This window comes from Lathamus discolor, chromosome 2, assembly GCF_037157495.1.
Source record: "Lathamus discolor isolate bLatDis1 chromosome 2, bLatDis1.hap1, whole genome shotgun sequence".
In the NCBI taxonomy this organism is placed as follows: Eukaryota; Metazoa; Chordata; class Aves; order Psittaciformes; family Psittacidae; genus Lathamus; species Lathamus discolor.
The window spans coordinates 5,411,477-5,426,267 of NC_088885.1; the positions used below are offsets into that span (position 1 = coordinate 5,411,477).

At 40.7% G+C, this 14,791-nt stretch overlaps 1 protein-coding gene across 3 annotated transcripts in view; it reads right to left on the minus strand.

Moving 5' to 3' along the window:
• The window catches only part of DNAJC13 (DnaJ heat shock protein family (Hsp40) member C13), a 54,842-nt gene that overhangs the window by 13,993 nt on the left and 26,058 nt on the right, over positions 1-14,791 (minus strand). For all 3 annotated transcript variants that reach the window (XM_065665564.1, XM_065665561.1, XM_065665563.1), the window contains 18 exons: positions 12,846-12,949; positions 12,609-12,768; positions 11,553-11,615; positions 11,112-11,213; positions 10,853-10,957; positions 10,274-10,476; positions 9,740-9,824; positions 9,130-9,284; positions 8,162-8,207; positions 7,794-7,948; positions 6,959-7,160; positions 6,091-6,206; positions 5,294-5,372; positions 4,566-4,701; positions 3,309-3,493; positions 1,829-1,903; positions 1,339-1,458; positions 280-459 (listed from right to left, as the gene is read on the minus strand). In XM_065665564.1, coding sequence (XP_065521636.1) covers positions 280-459; positions 1,339-1,458; positions 1,829-1,903; positions 3,309-3,493; positions 4,566-4,701; positions 5,294-5,372; positions 6,091-6,206; positions 6,959-7,160; positions 7,794-7,948; positions 8,162-8,207; positions 9,130-9,284; positions 9,740-9,824; positions 10,274-10,476; positions 10,853-10,957; positions 11,112-11,213; positions 11,553-11,615; positions 12,609-12,768; positions 12,846-12,949 — 2,271 coding nt within the window. The remainder of the gene's footprint in view (positions 1-279; positions 460-1,338; positions 1,459-1,828; positions 1,904-3,308; positions 3,494-4,565; positions 4,702-5,293; positions 5,373-6,090; positions 6,207-6,958; positions 7,161-7,793; positions 7,949-8,161; positions 8,208-9,129; positions 9,285-9,739; positions 9,825-10,273; positions 10,477-10,852; positions 10,958-11,111; positions 11,214-11,552; positions 11,616-12,608; positions 12,769-12,845; positions 12,950-14,791) is intronic.

Below are 14,791 nucleotides of genomic sequence, written 5' to 3' on the forward strand. Positions count from 1 at the left end.
ATGTACTTTTTTACCATTCATTGTAGGTAAAAATCTCTTGCATTAAGTCTACCAGAAACTCCAGGGTTTGGCTGCTTTAACATTTGAATTTTAAACACAAGTTACTCAAAAAAACCCCAAGCCCCAGCATTACACTGCTACATAAAGGTCTCCTTCCAAAACTCTTCTATTATTGTTCATGTAGTTCAAGGACTCTCACAAGTATTTGAAAACACTTGTTACCAAGAGATGCAAGCAACCACTCTTGGTGCCTGAAAGCATTCACCTTGTTAACATTACCTGGTGATTTGAATCTTCACTTTTCTGAATACCACTCTCTTCTAGTGTGTAGTCGTAATTGAAGAGGTAACCCAGTAAGTACCAGAGAACTCCAGCTTGGAACAAGTGAGTTTGTAGCCAGTAGTCTAAGGCAAAGGAGCTCACACACTCTACTCCCAAAGCAGCTACTCGTGGTATATTCTGAGGGAGGGAAAAGAAACTTGCCTTTAATACCTGTGACCAAAGAAAGCCAGCTGGCTTCATTACCAAAGGCTTTAAGTCAAAACTTGCTCTTTCTAGAATACTATCTAAACAGGACAAAGACGAGATGTGAAGTAGACTGAACATCATCTGTGGTCAAGTTCAGTGTCCAGTAGCCAAAACCGTGACTAAATTAGTCAGCATCCTTCAGAGGAATAGTACTTGAATAGATATTGCATACGATTATAAAGCAGCATTGAACCACTGGTGGAAAAACAGTTCAAGAAGGAGACAGAGATTCCCAGGTGAGGGTTTTGTGCCAATACATTTGCTCTGCAGGGACTAAGGAACACACAAGCATCTACAGTCAATTACTACAGTCTGATTTTAGTCTTGTGTTTTCTATAGTCTTCTATTTTCACATACCTCATACGAGAAGCACAAAGACAAGTTTTCCTTTCTTAATACAGACAAAACCCAACATTTATATAACATGAGGTGAGTTCTGAAGAGTTAAATGGCATCTAAACTTCTTGTATACTGTTTCCAAAGTATATGACGATTTAGGAGTCTGCTTATGTAACATCTAGCTCTAGTTCTTTTACCTGCTGATTTAGTAAACCAATGAACTAGACATATCAGTTAAAGGGCAAGAGTAACAATCCTTATACTCAATGTATTTCAAGTATACTAAATGGATTCAACTATAAGCATTGAGAACAAGGCAGCAGAGTTCTCTATCCCATAATGATTAGCAGGGATCTTACATTACATAAGGGCTTAAACAGTCTAAAATTGTCCTATCTCCCTTAAAAGTAGAACATTCCCATAACATTTAACAGCTAAATACCCATTTACACAAAGAAAAGGAGCTCTTACCTTGCCATAATACAGTAGTCTACAGAGGTCCTTAATGATGTTAGGCATTTCTGTAATCTTCTCTCTGCACTCCTCAAACTGAGCTGCCACACTGTAACACTTACTAACATATCCGCATACCTACAAAAAGCAGTATTTTATTGGTTCCAAGTGGAGGGGAAATGCATGTTTACAATCCCATTTTTAATGTATTTAATACTACATTAATATTTTATATTTTTATATATATACACACTTGTATAATACACTATTTTATTATATGTGCATGTATTATTATAGTGGTAAATGCTCCATCCTTGGCAGTGTTCAAGGCCAGGTTGGACAGAGTTGGGTGACATGGTCTGGTGTGAGGCGTTCATGCCTATAGCAGGGGGTTGGAACTGGATGATCTTAAGGTCCTTTCCAACCCAAACCAGTCTGTGATTCTATGCTTCTATGTGAACTGTCTTTGGAGAAGCTCTTACCATCAGTTAAAACTGCTGCGACTTACCTGTACAGACATATCATCTGGTTTACTAGAACGAGTCAAGACTGCTACACAACGATTAAATGCTTCTTGCAATACCTGTGAGGATTGGATGATGCATAAAATCAGTCACAACAAAAACTGAAAAGGCTGGCAGAAACATAACATTAGGTGGTAAACCCATTTTAATGGCTGAAGGAAAACATTGGACAAAATCTACTGCTTGCTCCAATGGTTATTAGAGGAAAAATTCCTTGCAAGAGCTGGTACTAGCCTTTGGTGCTTTAGAGTAGGTAGCATTCTCACATGTGAGCTCATACCTCACAAAGTTTGCAGATGACACCAAGCTGGGCAGGAGTAAAGATCTGCTGAGGGGTAGAAAAGCACTAAAGAGGAATCAGGACAGGCTGGATTGATGGGCTGAAGCCAGTAATGAGGTTCAGCAAGGCCCAGTGCCGGGTCCTGCACTGGGGCCATAACAAACCCCTGCAATGTTCCACGCTTGGGGCAGAGTGGCTGGAAACTGCTCGTGGAAAAGGAGCTGGGGGGTGCTGACTGATAGTGCTGAACACGAGCAGCTTGTGCCCAGGCAGCCAAGAAGCCCCCAGCATCCTGGCCTGGATCAGCACCAGTGCGGCGCCAGGGCAGGGATTGTGCCCCTGTGCTGGGCACTGGTGAGGCTGCACCTCAAATCCTGTGCTCAGCTCTGGGCCCCTCACTGCAAGAGAGACATTGAGGGGCTGGAGCGGGGACAGAGAAGGGCAATGGAGCTGGTGCAGGGCCTGGAGCACAAGTGTGATGGGGAATGGCTGAGGGACCTGGGGGGTTCAGTCTGGAGAAGAGAAGGCTCAGGGGGACCTGATCGCTCCCTACAGCTGCCTGACAGGAGGTTGTAGTGAGGGGGGGTCAGCCTCTGCTCCCAAGGAACAAGGGACAGGACAAGAGGAAACAGACTCAAGCTGCGCCAGGGGAGCTTTAGATGGAGATGAGGAACAATTTCTTCCCAGAAAGGCTTGTCTAGAATTAGAACAGGCTCCCTGGGGCAGTGGTTAAGTCACCATCCCTGAGGTATTTAAAAGACCTGTAGGGACATGGTTTAGTGGGATTTGGCAGTGTTAACGTTAGCAGTTGGACCTGATGATCTTAAAGGTCTTTCCCAGCCTAAATGATTGTACTATGTGCAGTGGAAAGCCCTTCTGCTCAAGTGACTTGTTCATCTATTCTTTCACATACAGAATGCAGAAGCTCTCAGAATTTTGTACAGAAGCAGAGAAACACCACTTGTAGTTTGGTTATCCACAGTTCAACGGACAAGCCTACATCCAGAAAGGGGTATACTCTGCAAGAGGCTTCTGCTGCATCCAGAAAAAGAGACAGTAAGAATGGAGAAGTGTCTCAACAAGACCAAAAGAGATTCTCAGTCGCATCTGGTGTCTTACACATTGAGGACTGTGGAAAGTCATAGACTAAAAGAATTCATTTCAGTAAGTTTCTTTCCAGTTACCTCAATTCCATTTTCTCTTCTCAGTTCCTCTGCATTTAATGCTGAGCAATTGACAGTATGAAAAGCAAGTTCTGTAGCAGCGGGCAACAGAGGAGATTCTTTGGAAAACAAAAGGTCATCTGATGTTTCTATGTTAATAGTCTTTATCAGCATAGGATAGCCTGCATACTTGTAAGGTTTTAACTCTGAAAGAGGAAAAAAAAGTCAAATGTTACATAAAAACAAATTAAACCACTGTATAATTATCAGCAGAAGATGTATCAGATGTAGAATGACTATAGAATGGTAAAGAAAGCCAATCCTTGGGAAAACGAAAGCATGACTAAGCAGTCCACGCAATCCGACTCCTTGGTCACGTAAGACTGTTCAATGAGAGAAGCTGAAAGAACTCATTTAAGATTAGAAAGACTTATCTCCATCTCAGCAAACCCCCAAGCTCAGAGCCTCTCAAATGATGCTTGTCTGTCTCCAGAGAAACACAAGTACAGCTTATTCTGTCAGAGGCCAGGACTGTTTAACAATAAGCCTATAAGGGCCTTTCCAGTTTGACACGTTTTAAATGATTCTGGTTTTTATTCCTTTAAGGTTCAGCAGTGCTAAAGAACAACTATGCAAGTCCACACCAATGTCACTGCCTCCACACAACGGGCAGACCTATGACTGCATACGAGGGTCTCAGCTCACCACTTATGCAGCGAAACACTGCGAGTCTGCAAGACTTGGACACTCCAGCAGCTGCCAGCCAGGTACTCTAATAGAGCTACAGGTAGAGGGTTAGGGTACTCCAGTTATCCCTCTTTCCTAGCTGGGTTGTGTAAGAGGTACTGTTGCAGCACAATCACCACAGGGCTCTAACAGTAGTCAATTTCTGCAAGCCTGTCTCATTTTTAATAGTCACATGAGTATAATCTCATTTATACCCAGAATCTGCCATCTGGGTGACTGAGTGAGGACTTTTCTGCACAGACAGAACTGTAAACCTAAGTTACATATGGAGGAAAAGTCAAACTGATTACTATTGGAGAAGGGTGTTTCAAAAAGCGCTTCACGCTTTTTTGAAGTAAATTTTACTTCACATCAATTTCCTTCATGGAAGCAAAAGCCCTGTTTTGAAGCCCTTTACCACAGCTACATAATGCTGCAGCAAGCCAGAAACCAGATCAACAAAACAGACTCAAGAAGAGGGGAGATTAAAGCTACCCACAACGGCCACTAAAGAAATGAACCTCAAACATTCTCCTGAGGCAGTATTCTTACCTTCCTTATGCCTGTTGAAGAGGATGCTTTGAGTTTTCAAGATCAAAATTATGTTTTCTGGATCTGGCCCATCTATCACCTTGGCAGACTTTGTACACAGAAACTCATATGCTTTATTTACTTTCTCAAACATATCCTGCAAATAAAAAGGAATAGTCTTAACAGTTGCCAAGAACCCCCTAAATTACTACAAGCCTGCAGCAGTGCTTTAGATGCAGGTAAAAATAGAGCATTCCAGGTTATTAACTGCAGCACTAGGTCTGATGCCTTACTACACTTCAGTAAATACGTCAGACAACACTGGTGCAGAGATCAGTTTTCTTTTGTCTCCTAAACTCCACCCTAGGCAAGAGACTAAAACACATTCAATTCGACTGTGACAAAAGCAGTAAGTACAGTTTAATCAATTGTAAGAATGGGCAGAGGATGCAGTCTGTCTTTGAAAGGGAGCAATTAGCTTATTTAGGTCCTGCATAACTCTAAACCAGATGCTTTGAGATGTGAATCTGACCTGATTACATCAGTTTTCTGTAGAAATCCTAATATTCCTTGATTGACACCGGTTCAATTACTCCTCTGTGGTATTAATCTGTATTCTAGTACTCACCTAGGGCATGGCTTTTAAAAGGGAGAAAGAAAACTGAAGTGGGCATTTCAGAATTCTTAGTACACAAACCAGCTTAATTTGCCCCCAGTCTATTAACACCATCAGTTTGTGTCATACGTACCCTGCCTTCTGGATTCTTGTCTGGGTGATATTTTTGTGCCAGCCTGAAATAAGCTTTCCTGATCTTGCTTTCATCATGCCTATGAGAAACAAGTCCCATTGCATTAAAGAACATCAAAAAAACCCCGATCAAACACAAAAACAAGCCTGGATTTTGACAGCAGTACTAACAGTAACTGCAAGTAAGTGAAAAACTATAAAGCTCTTCCAGTTGGAAAAATCCTGCTTCATCAGCTGACACAGAATGGTCAATTTAGAGGTTCGTGATTTGTAGTGAGTGCACTGGTTTTGAAGGAAAAATACAAAGTCCTGTCAGTTCTCTTCCAGAGGCCTGAAGTCAGAAACAAGTGGTAAGACAGGAAGCAACAAATCCCAAGGATATTATCACCAAGAAAAGGACAATATCTGGCAGGGGTTAGAAGCATGATTAGCCAAACCAAGTTTCACTCTGAACATATTCAAGTTCTGCCATATTCCTTGCTCACTATGGTTGAGTCGAATGCTTGTCCTGTAAAATAGCCTAGGGAATGCTTTGAAGCAGAAGTCAAAATACCTCCCCCTGCCCCAGTTTCAGTTTATCTGAATGTTTCACAGGTATTCTCTCAAAGGCTGGAGCTAGATTTTCAAGCCTTGATTCTTTTCAGATAAAGCAATCTTACCCTGTGAAAGAAGCAGGTGCTAGACATAACCGACACCACTAACTGGTTGCTAAGTTCTGATGTTTGCTCATCAGTTTGTTCCGTGTACAGAGTTTATGTAAATGTAGTTATAGAACTTTAAATACTGAAAACAACTTACTGGCCTTGCCCTTTGGGAAGGTTAAGGACTTCATAAGCATCATCTATTGACATGGTAGGTGGCTTCTTTTCTACCTCCTTTTTCCAAGCTTCTAGTGTATCTTTCAGGAGTTTAACCTAAATAAGTACAGTATATTAGAGATTTGTTTACACTGACACCAGCACACATCATCTTTACTAACAAAGTGCTGTTTTATTAATGAATCCTTATTACCCCATCACCCTAAGATCAAAGACCTAATCTTTTTACCTTTAGTAATCATGGTTGTCCTCCAGTCACAAAGCAATTAAGACTTCGCTTCACTGCAGTGCTACATTTTATTCATAGTAAGAATATCTTAAGATAGAAATGTCTATCCAAGAGTCACATTAGGAGAGAATCCCTTAAATTATATGCAGTTCACATCTCAGTACTACAGAAGTTGCATGAATAAATAAAGCTGCTTAGACTGCTCTAGACCATAGACTTCTTCCCTAAAATCTCATCAATTCAGTTAACATACCGATACCAAGTTAGCTCAGTTTCTTGTACATCGAAAACAAATAAGAACCCAAATGTGAGGATTCCTCCCCATCACCAGTCACTTGGGGTTCATTGAAACACTATCTGAAGTTTCTTGGCTGCTTTATTTTGCTTTCTTAGTAGCTACCACAAGGAAGATACACTTAACATGTGATTGCTATATGACATGAAGTCTATTCTGCTTCAAGATAAAGAAGCGTTTAACATATTTGCATGTGAACTGAAAGTCAGGATCGACCAATTACTTGCAAACCTAGCATTTGATTTCCCAATTTGTTACAAACCCCGCTTTCAGGGCTCTGAAAGATCAAGAACTAAATGTATCCTAAAAATATTTCTTACTTACTGGATCTTTAATTGGCCAGTCTGGAAACCTGAATGTATCACAGAGATGTTTGAGGTAATAAATGTTACAGAAGAGCTCATTTTCCAGTTGTGGATAGTTGATAACTGGGATTGGACAGTATTGGTAGAGTGCTCTTGTATTGCTCTGAAGACGAGGAGTGAAGTCAGCAAGATGAGCCGCGATCTTCTCTATCATAAGACGCCTACAAGTTAAGAGACTTTGGTTTAACACTTGCCAAGCAGTCCTCAGTCCCCAGTGACTGTACAAGTGTGGGCAATGATTTCTTCTGTAAAGACTGATCTTTGTAGTTGCCCATGGTTTAGAAGGGTTCAGAATAGGCTTCGGTCCTATTCTGTTATAAAGCCATTTCAATTCCATGAAAACCAGATTATTACAAATGATGTAAAGTAACATTCTGCCCTCCCTCTGCACCTCTTTACTTTTGCGGAGACCCTAAAAATACACTGTAATATTAAAGGTATAGGTCTTAGATAGGTGCTGGCAATAAATGAGTACAATACTTGTAAAAACAGTCCACATACATAGTGAAGTCTCACTCATGAAAGGAACTTAATCAAGTATGATAGAGGCAGATGTAAAAATTACAGATATTCAGAAAAAGATTCCCCCTTCCACTGCCAATTCTGCTCCTCTCCGCCCCGTTATTTTTGAGAGAAGCAGAGGGCAATGCAGGACATTGTCCTTGCAGAAGGCAAACAGAAGTAATGAAACCATGGAATCTAGGTATTCTTGGCTGTCTTTAGAAATGGCAAAGCTAAGACCTCTTCAGCATGAGGTGCAGTTCAGATTTGTCTCTCTGAAAGAAAACAGTTACCTCATTTCATTGCTCCAAATTGCTTCTGGAGTGTCAAACTCTCCAAGGAAAATCTCTGAAAACTTTTCTGGTTCATAGTTTTCCAAATAACACACCATTGCTTCAGGAAGAACATGTCCAAGTATACTTCTTTGAACTATATCTTGACCTTTTGTCTACAGAAGAGATCACACTGTCATCTCAAAGGTAAGCAGTCTTGATAACCAACCTGAGATCTAAAAATCTCCTCCCCCTTTTCCCTTTTAGTTCTTACATGCTAGCTCTCGAGACCTTAGAGAAAGAACTAACATCAAGTATTGTTAAAACGACTACAGGTGGTCTGCAAGATTATTTGGGAAGAGAGGCAGTTATTTTTGCAATCTACTTACTTCTTCAGACTTGAAAGCTTGTTTTGTATGTGTGTATTTCAAAAACCTGTAAGAGAAACAGTAGTTATTTTCTGTTTAATTGATACTTATGGCACCCTGCAAAGATAAGGAGAAGAACACAGTCCAGCTGGCAAGCCTCATACATTTACTTTGAGATAAAAAAGTAACAGCAACAACTGCATGAATATCTGTACAAAGTCCATCAGATCCTTAGGAACTCCAAGTTAAGCACTCCCATGTTTTAAATGTTGCCTTATGTTCATCGCTTCAGTTTGAAAGTCCTGTTCCCAAAAGCTTCTTTTCTCCACACAAAAGCAGCAGAGACACAACCTTTGCCTATCAACCTCTCCTTGCACTGTTAGATCATCATTGCAGAAATGGAGTAAGATGATCTCACACTAACTGCTGACAGCCCTGTTACACTACAGTCATCATGTAAACATGCAATCATTTCCCAATGCATTTATGAAGAGACTTGACTGGAAATCTACAAGAGCTTTTTACGAACTATTGACTTCAGAGGAAGAGCACTGGAATGAACTGCAACAGCCACCTGCACATGCAGTGTGTCTGTGGCAGGCAGTACAGACTGATTTAACTATAGGCTTCCATACTAAAACAGGCTATTAGATTTTTCCACCGCTTTCGATAGCTGCTTACTATCAAACACCACATGAGCACATCAGTAGCATGTATTACTTCTCTTGAGTGCCTGTAAGCATTGCTCTACAATAAGCCTTGCCTAGCTGTACTGTTAAAACTACATAACCCGACACGCTCTCCTTCCCTCCCTGGCAGAGTCATAAGCAATTCACTTTTTTAATGCTGACTACACCACATGGATAGAATTCCTCTAGAGGGTGTTTGCTCACAATCTCACATTGGTTCTAGCAAGTCACACTCCCTGAAGCATTCAGAGCAACAGTCCTTCTAAGGACCCATCAAAAGGTAGTTTTTGTTTTCCTTACCTTGCAATAGGAAGTACATTGGAACCCGTGTACATCATGATAAAGAAGAATACTCCACTCAGATAAAAACGAGGTAACTGAGGGTTATCTTGCATGACATGAAGCAGCAGCACAGCGACTTTTTCCACAAGGATAGGATCAAAAGTCAGTAACAGCTGAAATCCAACACAAGCATTTATATTAGCTGCTTGAGTAGTGCAGTTACCTAGCCAAAACTGAAGTTTCTGCTAATTCGCTACTGGGACAAGCCAGTAAACTTAAAGAGCTTCAGTTAATTACAGCCTCAAAACAACAAGTTTTAATCACAGTTGGAAGGGACCTCTAAAGGTCATCTTGTTGAACCGCCTTGCTCAAAAGCAGGGTCATCTCGAGATACATTCTCCAGACTGCTTTTCAGTCTGTCAAGATGGAAATATTATGAATGAGATACGGGCTGAGACAACATGAAATGTGTAACACCCCACAGTGACATAAACTATTTATTGTCCAGAGATCTGCAGGATGTTACACATGCCATTTCATGTGTCTGTCCCAGTGAAAGCATCCACACAGGTTAGATGGTGGATTAAGTCAGATTTCAACTCTGACACATTTTTGGAGAGCTGCTTACCTGAGTGATGTGAGGAAGGCAAGTACTATCTGACAACAGCCTCTTCACTCTAGGCAAAGGTCTTATAATAGCATTGTCTTGATCCCTGAAAAATAAAGTGGCACAGCAGTAAGGACACATGTTGTTCTTTCTTGAAAGGAAAAAGGCACGTAAGCCATAAGTATCAGGCTATTGAAATCACATTCAGTGTCATTTCTTTGTTAACTCCAAAGCTGCTTGCTAAAGTAAGCGTGATTTAACGTCATGCATTAAAGCAGCTTTAAGTTAAACAAGAGACTGCCTGCTAGAGTAAGACTATGCCACTGTGCATTAGAAACTCACGTAGCTTGTGCATTCATTCTTGCAGTCCTTTTCACAATATTAGTATTGTCTCATTTATAAACTCTATTTGCTCACAGAATTACTTACTACTACATTAAAAGGCTCTTTACTACAGTTCATTCTTGGTTTCCAAGAAAAGCTTTAAGCTAGAATATGTAAGTCTATGCATCTGCCAGAGACAGTTAACCACTTCTGCTGGGAATTAGTGTTTACCTGCTGGGAAAATATCCACACATTGTGATGAGCATGTTGAGTACAAGTGTGGCAAGGTCAGTCTCATTCAATACAGGCTGGCCGCTGGCAAGCAAGCACCACTTCAGCTGAGGGATGACCTGTAATGGTCGCCAGCCATCCATACCTTGAGCCCAGCAACGTGTTTTCGAAGTCAGCTTTCCACTGTTCCATAGTTCCTGCATCTATTGCAAGGTAAGAGATGAATTTAGTTGATTCAGTATTTAGAGCTACCGCTGCTCCTAAAAATTCACACTCAAAACCAGCTTTTAGCTGCTGTATAGCAGACTAACAACAGTCACATGAAATTCCAACGTATTTACAACTCTATGAGGAAACATGAAGTTGTTAGACTAAATTACAGCATAAGGGGGCATGGAGGGGTAGGCAAAAAGGATGTGGCTCTTAGTACAGTGTAAATCTCTTCTGCAGCTTTAATCCTTACTTAAAGAGTTGCTATGAGAATATAGCTCAGCATTATTTAGAGTTTTACCTCTCACTGTTTAAACACACTCAATCACCAGGATGGAAATGATTTGAGAGTTTGAAGCTGACAGGTACCTCTTGAAAGCTGTAAGGACCACTCCTTTCTTTGTCAGCATTGCCAAAATACCATTCTTTCTCACTCTCCCTCTTCATATCAGGTGCTGCCTCAATCACATTGCTCTAGAAGGTGATGTTTAGAAGAACAACGTTAGCTTCAGTGCAAGTATCAGGAAATGTGAAAAGACATTGATTTTTTTGGTTGGTTGGTTTTGTTTATAAGAACTGACCTTTTAGCAAAGCAATATATGAGTAGTAAGAAACAAAGACCACGTACCTGCAGAGGGACTGTAGCTCTGCTTGTGTGAAGATGTGCCAGAGTAAGCAGATCTACAAGGATTCTAACCCCATTTGAATCCATAACGTCCTTCACATTTTTCTGTTAATGGATGAAGTGAGTTAACAGAAGCATTTTCTAGGTAAGAGTTATTACATGTACCAAAAACAGTTTTCGTCAAGTAAGAAATGACCGTAAGAAAAGGCAAATCATTCTCTAAAGTGACTAGAAGGTACAATCACCACAATATCTACACATTTCCCTCAGTTTTCTCAGCAGCAAGCAACATCTACCACACCCCACAAGGCTGCATCAAACACTGTTTTAAGACTTTCTCAAGACTTGAACTTTTATTCAAGTTAACCCTGAGGCACCAGTTCAGACCATTTTCTGCAGATGAAAGACCAACAGGCTACTGTTAAGTGCACATGTCCACCTCACCTTATTCAGGATCAGCTTGTTGAGAAACAGTATCAATCTGTCCCGCTCAAGCCTGTCAGTGCACTAGTGCAACAGAAGAGAACAAATTAGTATTTGATAGCACATATTACAAGTTACCTTCAAAAGTCAATACAGTTGTACCTGAAAAGACCCTTTCACTTTTTTCATGCCCAGGATAAAACTAGTATGAAGCGTCCAGTTTCATGCACAGCTAATACACCCAGCTTTCTGCAACTGAGGAGGAAAGCCTTCCTTCCCCTTTGTTGCTCTGGGTCTGCCACATGAACCCACTTTTCTGCCAAGCCCACTGCTCTGAAGGGAGTGTTTGGATTCCCCAGTGAGCTGGTTAACACAAATACAAGAAGGCTTTCAGCCAGCAGGCAGAATGGGTCTTTGATGTTACATCCCTGCTGAGACCATCAAGATTAAAGGCCAAGCAATAAGAGACAGCATTGGTTCAGTTTCACTTGAAACAGCCATATCTAAAACCCACACTGATGTTAGCATAGAGTCCCTTCTTGACTGCACAGAGATGTAGTTTTGCAAACTGTATCAGTTCTCAGACACTTAATAGCTGAAGGAGTTACCACTAAAAAACTGATCCACCACACATGCCCATCTGAGACATTGCATTAGTTTGGGGGCTGTTGCTACTACTCTTGAAGTCAGTATTTCAAAACAATGTGCTATGGAACAGGATTCTCCGCTTAAAAGCTTTATGCTCCTGCATTTTACAAAAGCAAGCACAAGATACCACACAAAGTTCCTTCACACTATTTCTGTACGGCCTGAAAACCTGTTAAGGTCAATAAAATGCAGGTAATAAAGAGACTAGTTTGAAATACCACTATGATCAGCAGGGGATTTTTTAATGAAACTAAATCAAGGAAAGATACTAGGAACACTTGGGAACAGCATGGAAAAGAAGTACTCATGCTGATGCTTCACCTTTTATAAAGCCAAAATTTGAGTTCCACAGCAATTTGAAATATCTGAACACATGCAGGACTAGCTGTATATTAACTACTGTATCAAGTGATTCTAAATAATTCTTACCCTTTCTAGCATCCCAACAATGTACTTGGTATCAGAAAACGGTCCTATTTCTTCATGACATCTTCCATAAACTATGGCCAATGCTTGCAGACATAAGCATTTCATATTCACTTTTGGGGTAAGCAAGAAGCGGTGGTAGAGTTCATTGAAGAATTCGTATCTAAGAAAGAGATGAGATCTTAGTGAAGAAAACAAATGGAGACCTGGGAATGAGAGACGATTTCAATAATGCCTCACGATTTTTTGATTGCTCCACTCTCTTCCGTTTCATCTTCTTCCAGTAGCAATCTTAGATAATAATCCCCTATTTTTATTTCCTCAGAAAGGCACTCGTATTTTACCTGCAATGCAGAACAAGTTATTTAACAGCAGATTGTTTCTGCTTCATTAAGTTTTTGTTTGCGTAACAACACTGTATTTGCTTGTCTCTGTAAGTTGAGCAAGTTTAGCAACCTCTCCTACAGTCTGAGAAAGACTGAAATCTGCCAGTTTGCTGTTAAAGAAACACACCTCTACAAAATACATGCCGTAAGCTTTCGTTTTGCTTAAGTTCCTTATCTTCCTGAAACCCCTGCTTCCAGCCTTTAAGTAACTTGTTTCTAATATCAGCTGGTTTTATTAGCTAAACTTGGATAATACATGATGTACTCAGTGACTCAAGCTTTAATAAGTAGTTATTCCACCGCAAGGTATTTCACTCAGTGTTACTACACATATAAAATACAAATACGACTTAATTACTAGTTTTACTTGCTATTATGCTGGGTAATAAAAGCCTAGAGGCATCAGGATACACAACAAGACACTGAAGTGAAATTGCACAGTGAGACCTGTTGTTAACTTCAGAGCAACTACATTAATTTTAACCATATGCCTCAATGCTCAGTGGTTTTAAGCATTTGGCAAGCGCTTCACTTACAGGTGCCTCCAACATACCACAAAAGGCACTCTTTACAGTGGTCTTTCTTATCTATAGCTTGCAGGCCAGTATGATGAGGCCAAAGTTGACAACAGATTTGACTGCAGCACGTGATACAAAGACATCCCACTAAAAAGTACACTTCCAGAGCAATCCCAAGCCACCATTCCCCTTGGCACAGTGACAGGTTCTACAGCTGACAGATAACTACATAGTGGTGTTAAAGGCTTAAGTAAAATACTTACAGCATTGCCTGATGAAGTATTCATTTAAAACATATAAAAGCAAATCTATGAGGCAGCAGTTGTTCAAGGTTCCCCGAGCCCATCCCAAAGCCCTGTACTGGGCTGTAATTGGAGGCATGCTAGTGGTGCATTCTGGTCGCATAAGCCACATTGCGGCCCAAAGTGCAGGCGGGAAGCCTGTATTACTAAGTTTCAAATCTCTGTAGTTTTGATTCTGCCCCAGTTAGCACCTCTAGAGTGGAGAGACAGAGCTGGGATAGCAGACCCTGTGGTGCCCAGAAGTCCTGCACCTGACCCATAGCTAAAGAAAACTTGGAAAGCTAAATGCCAGTACAAGAAATACCAATCTAACCCCAAACACAGCTATTTAATGCATCAGAGCAAGAACTGATCTGTAGCTGTGTGATAAGCTGCATACATAAAAATCATTCTTTCTCCTAAAGCATCATCCTGGTATGTTGCAATTCTGATTTGCCATAGTCATCAACTAAGAATTCCTCAAAAGCAGTTTACTCTTGCTTTACTAGTAATCCTCTGCTTGAATTTTAACTATAAAGCTATACTGCGACCAGGATGGCATTGGGAATATCTAGGAATATCTTGCAGTTGAATTCAAGTGTGGCCTTGCTTTGCTTTACCATTACACATTCATTAAAACTGTGCGGCACCATAAGAACACAGAAGTGTTTATTAGCTCAAAAACATCTTGCAATTTGTTTTGAGAAAGGCAGTTAGGACCATACCAATTGCTTTGCAGAAGCCCAAAGGGTATTTTGACTTTAATTACTGCTGTGCCTAGAATGTGAAAACAGCATCCTCAGCTTGCAATTTACAGCACAGCATATTTTTAGCCGCATAACCTATTCATGGCTTCCAATGCAGTATTTAACAGCCTTAAGATCACCGAGACATGATGGAAATCAAGACAAAGAACCAGTATCAGGAGGAGGTGACTTGTGAAACTACCCAAAACAAGTCTGATGGAGCACATTTAAGAACAAGAATCTTGACCACAAAAC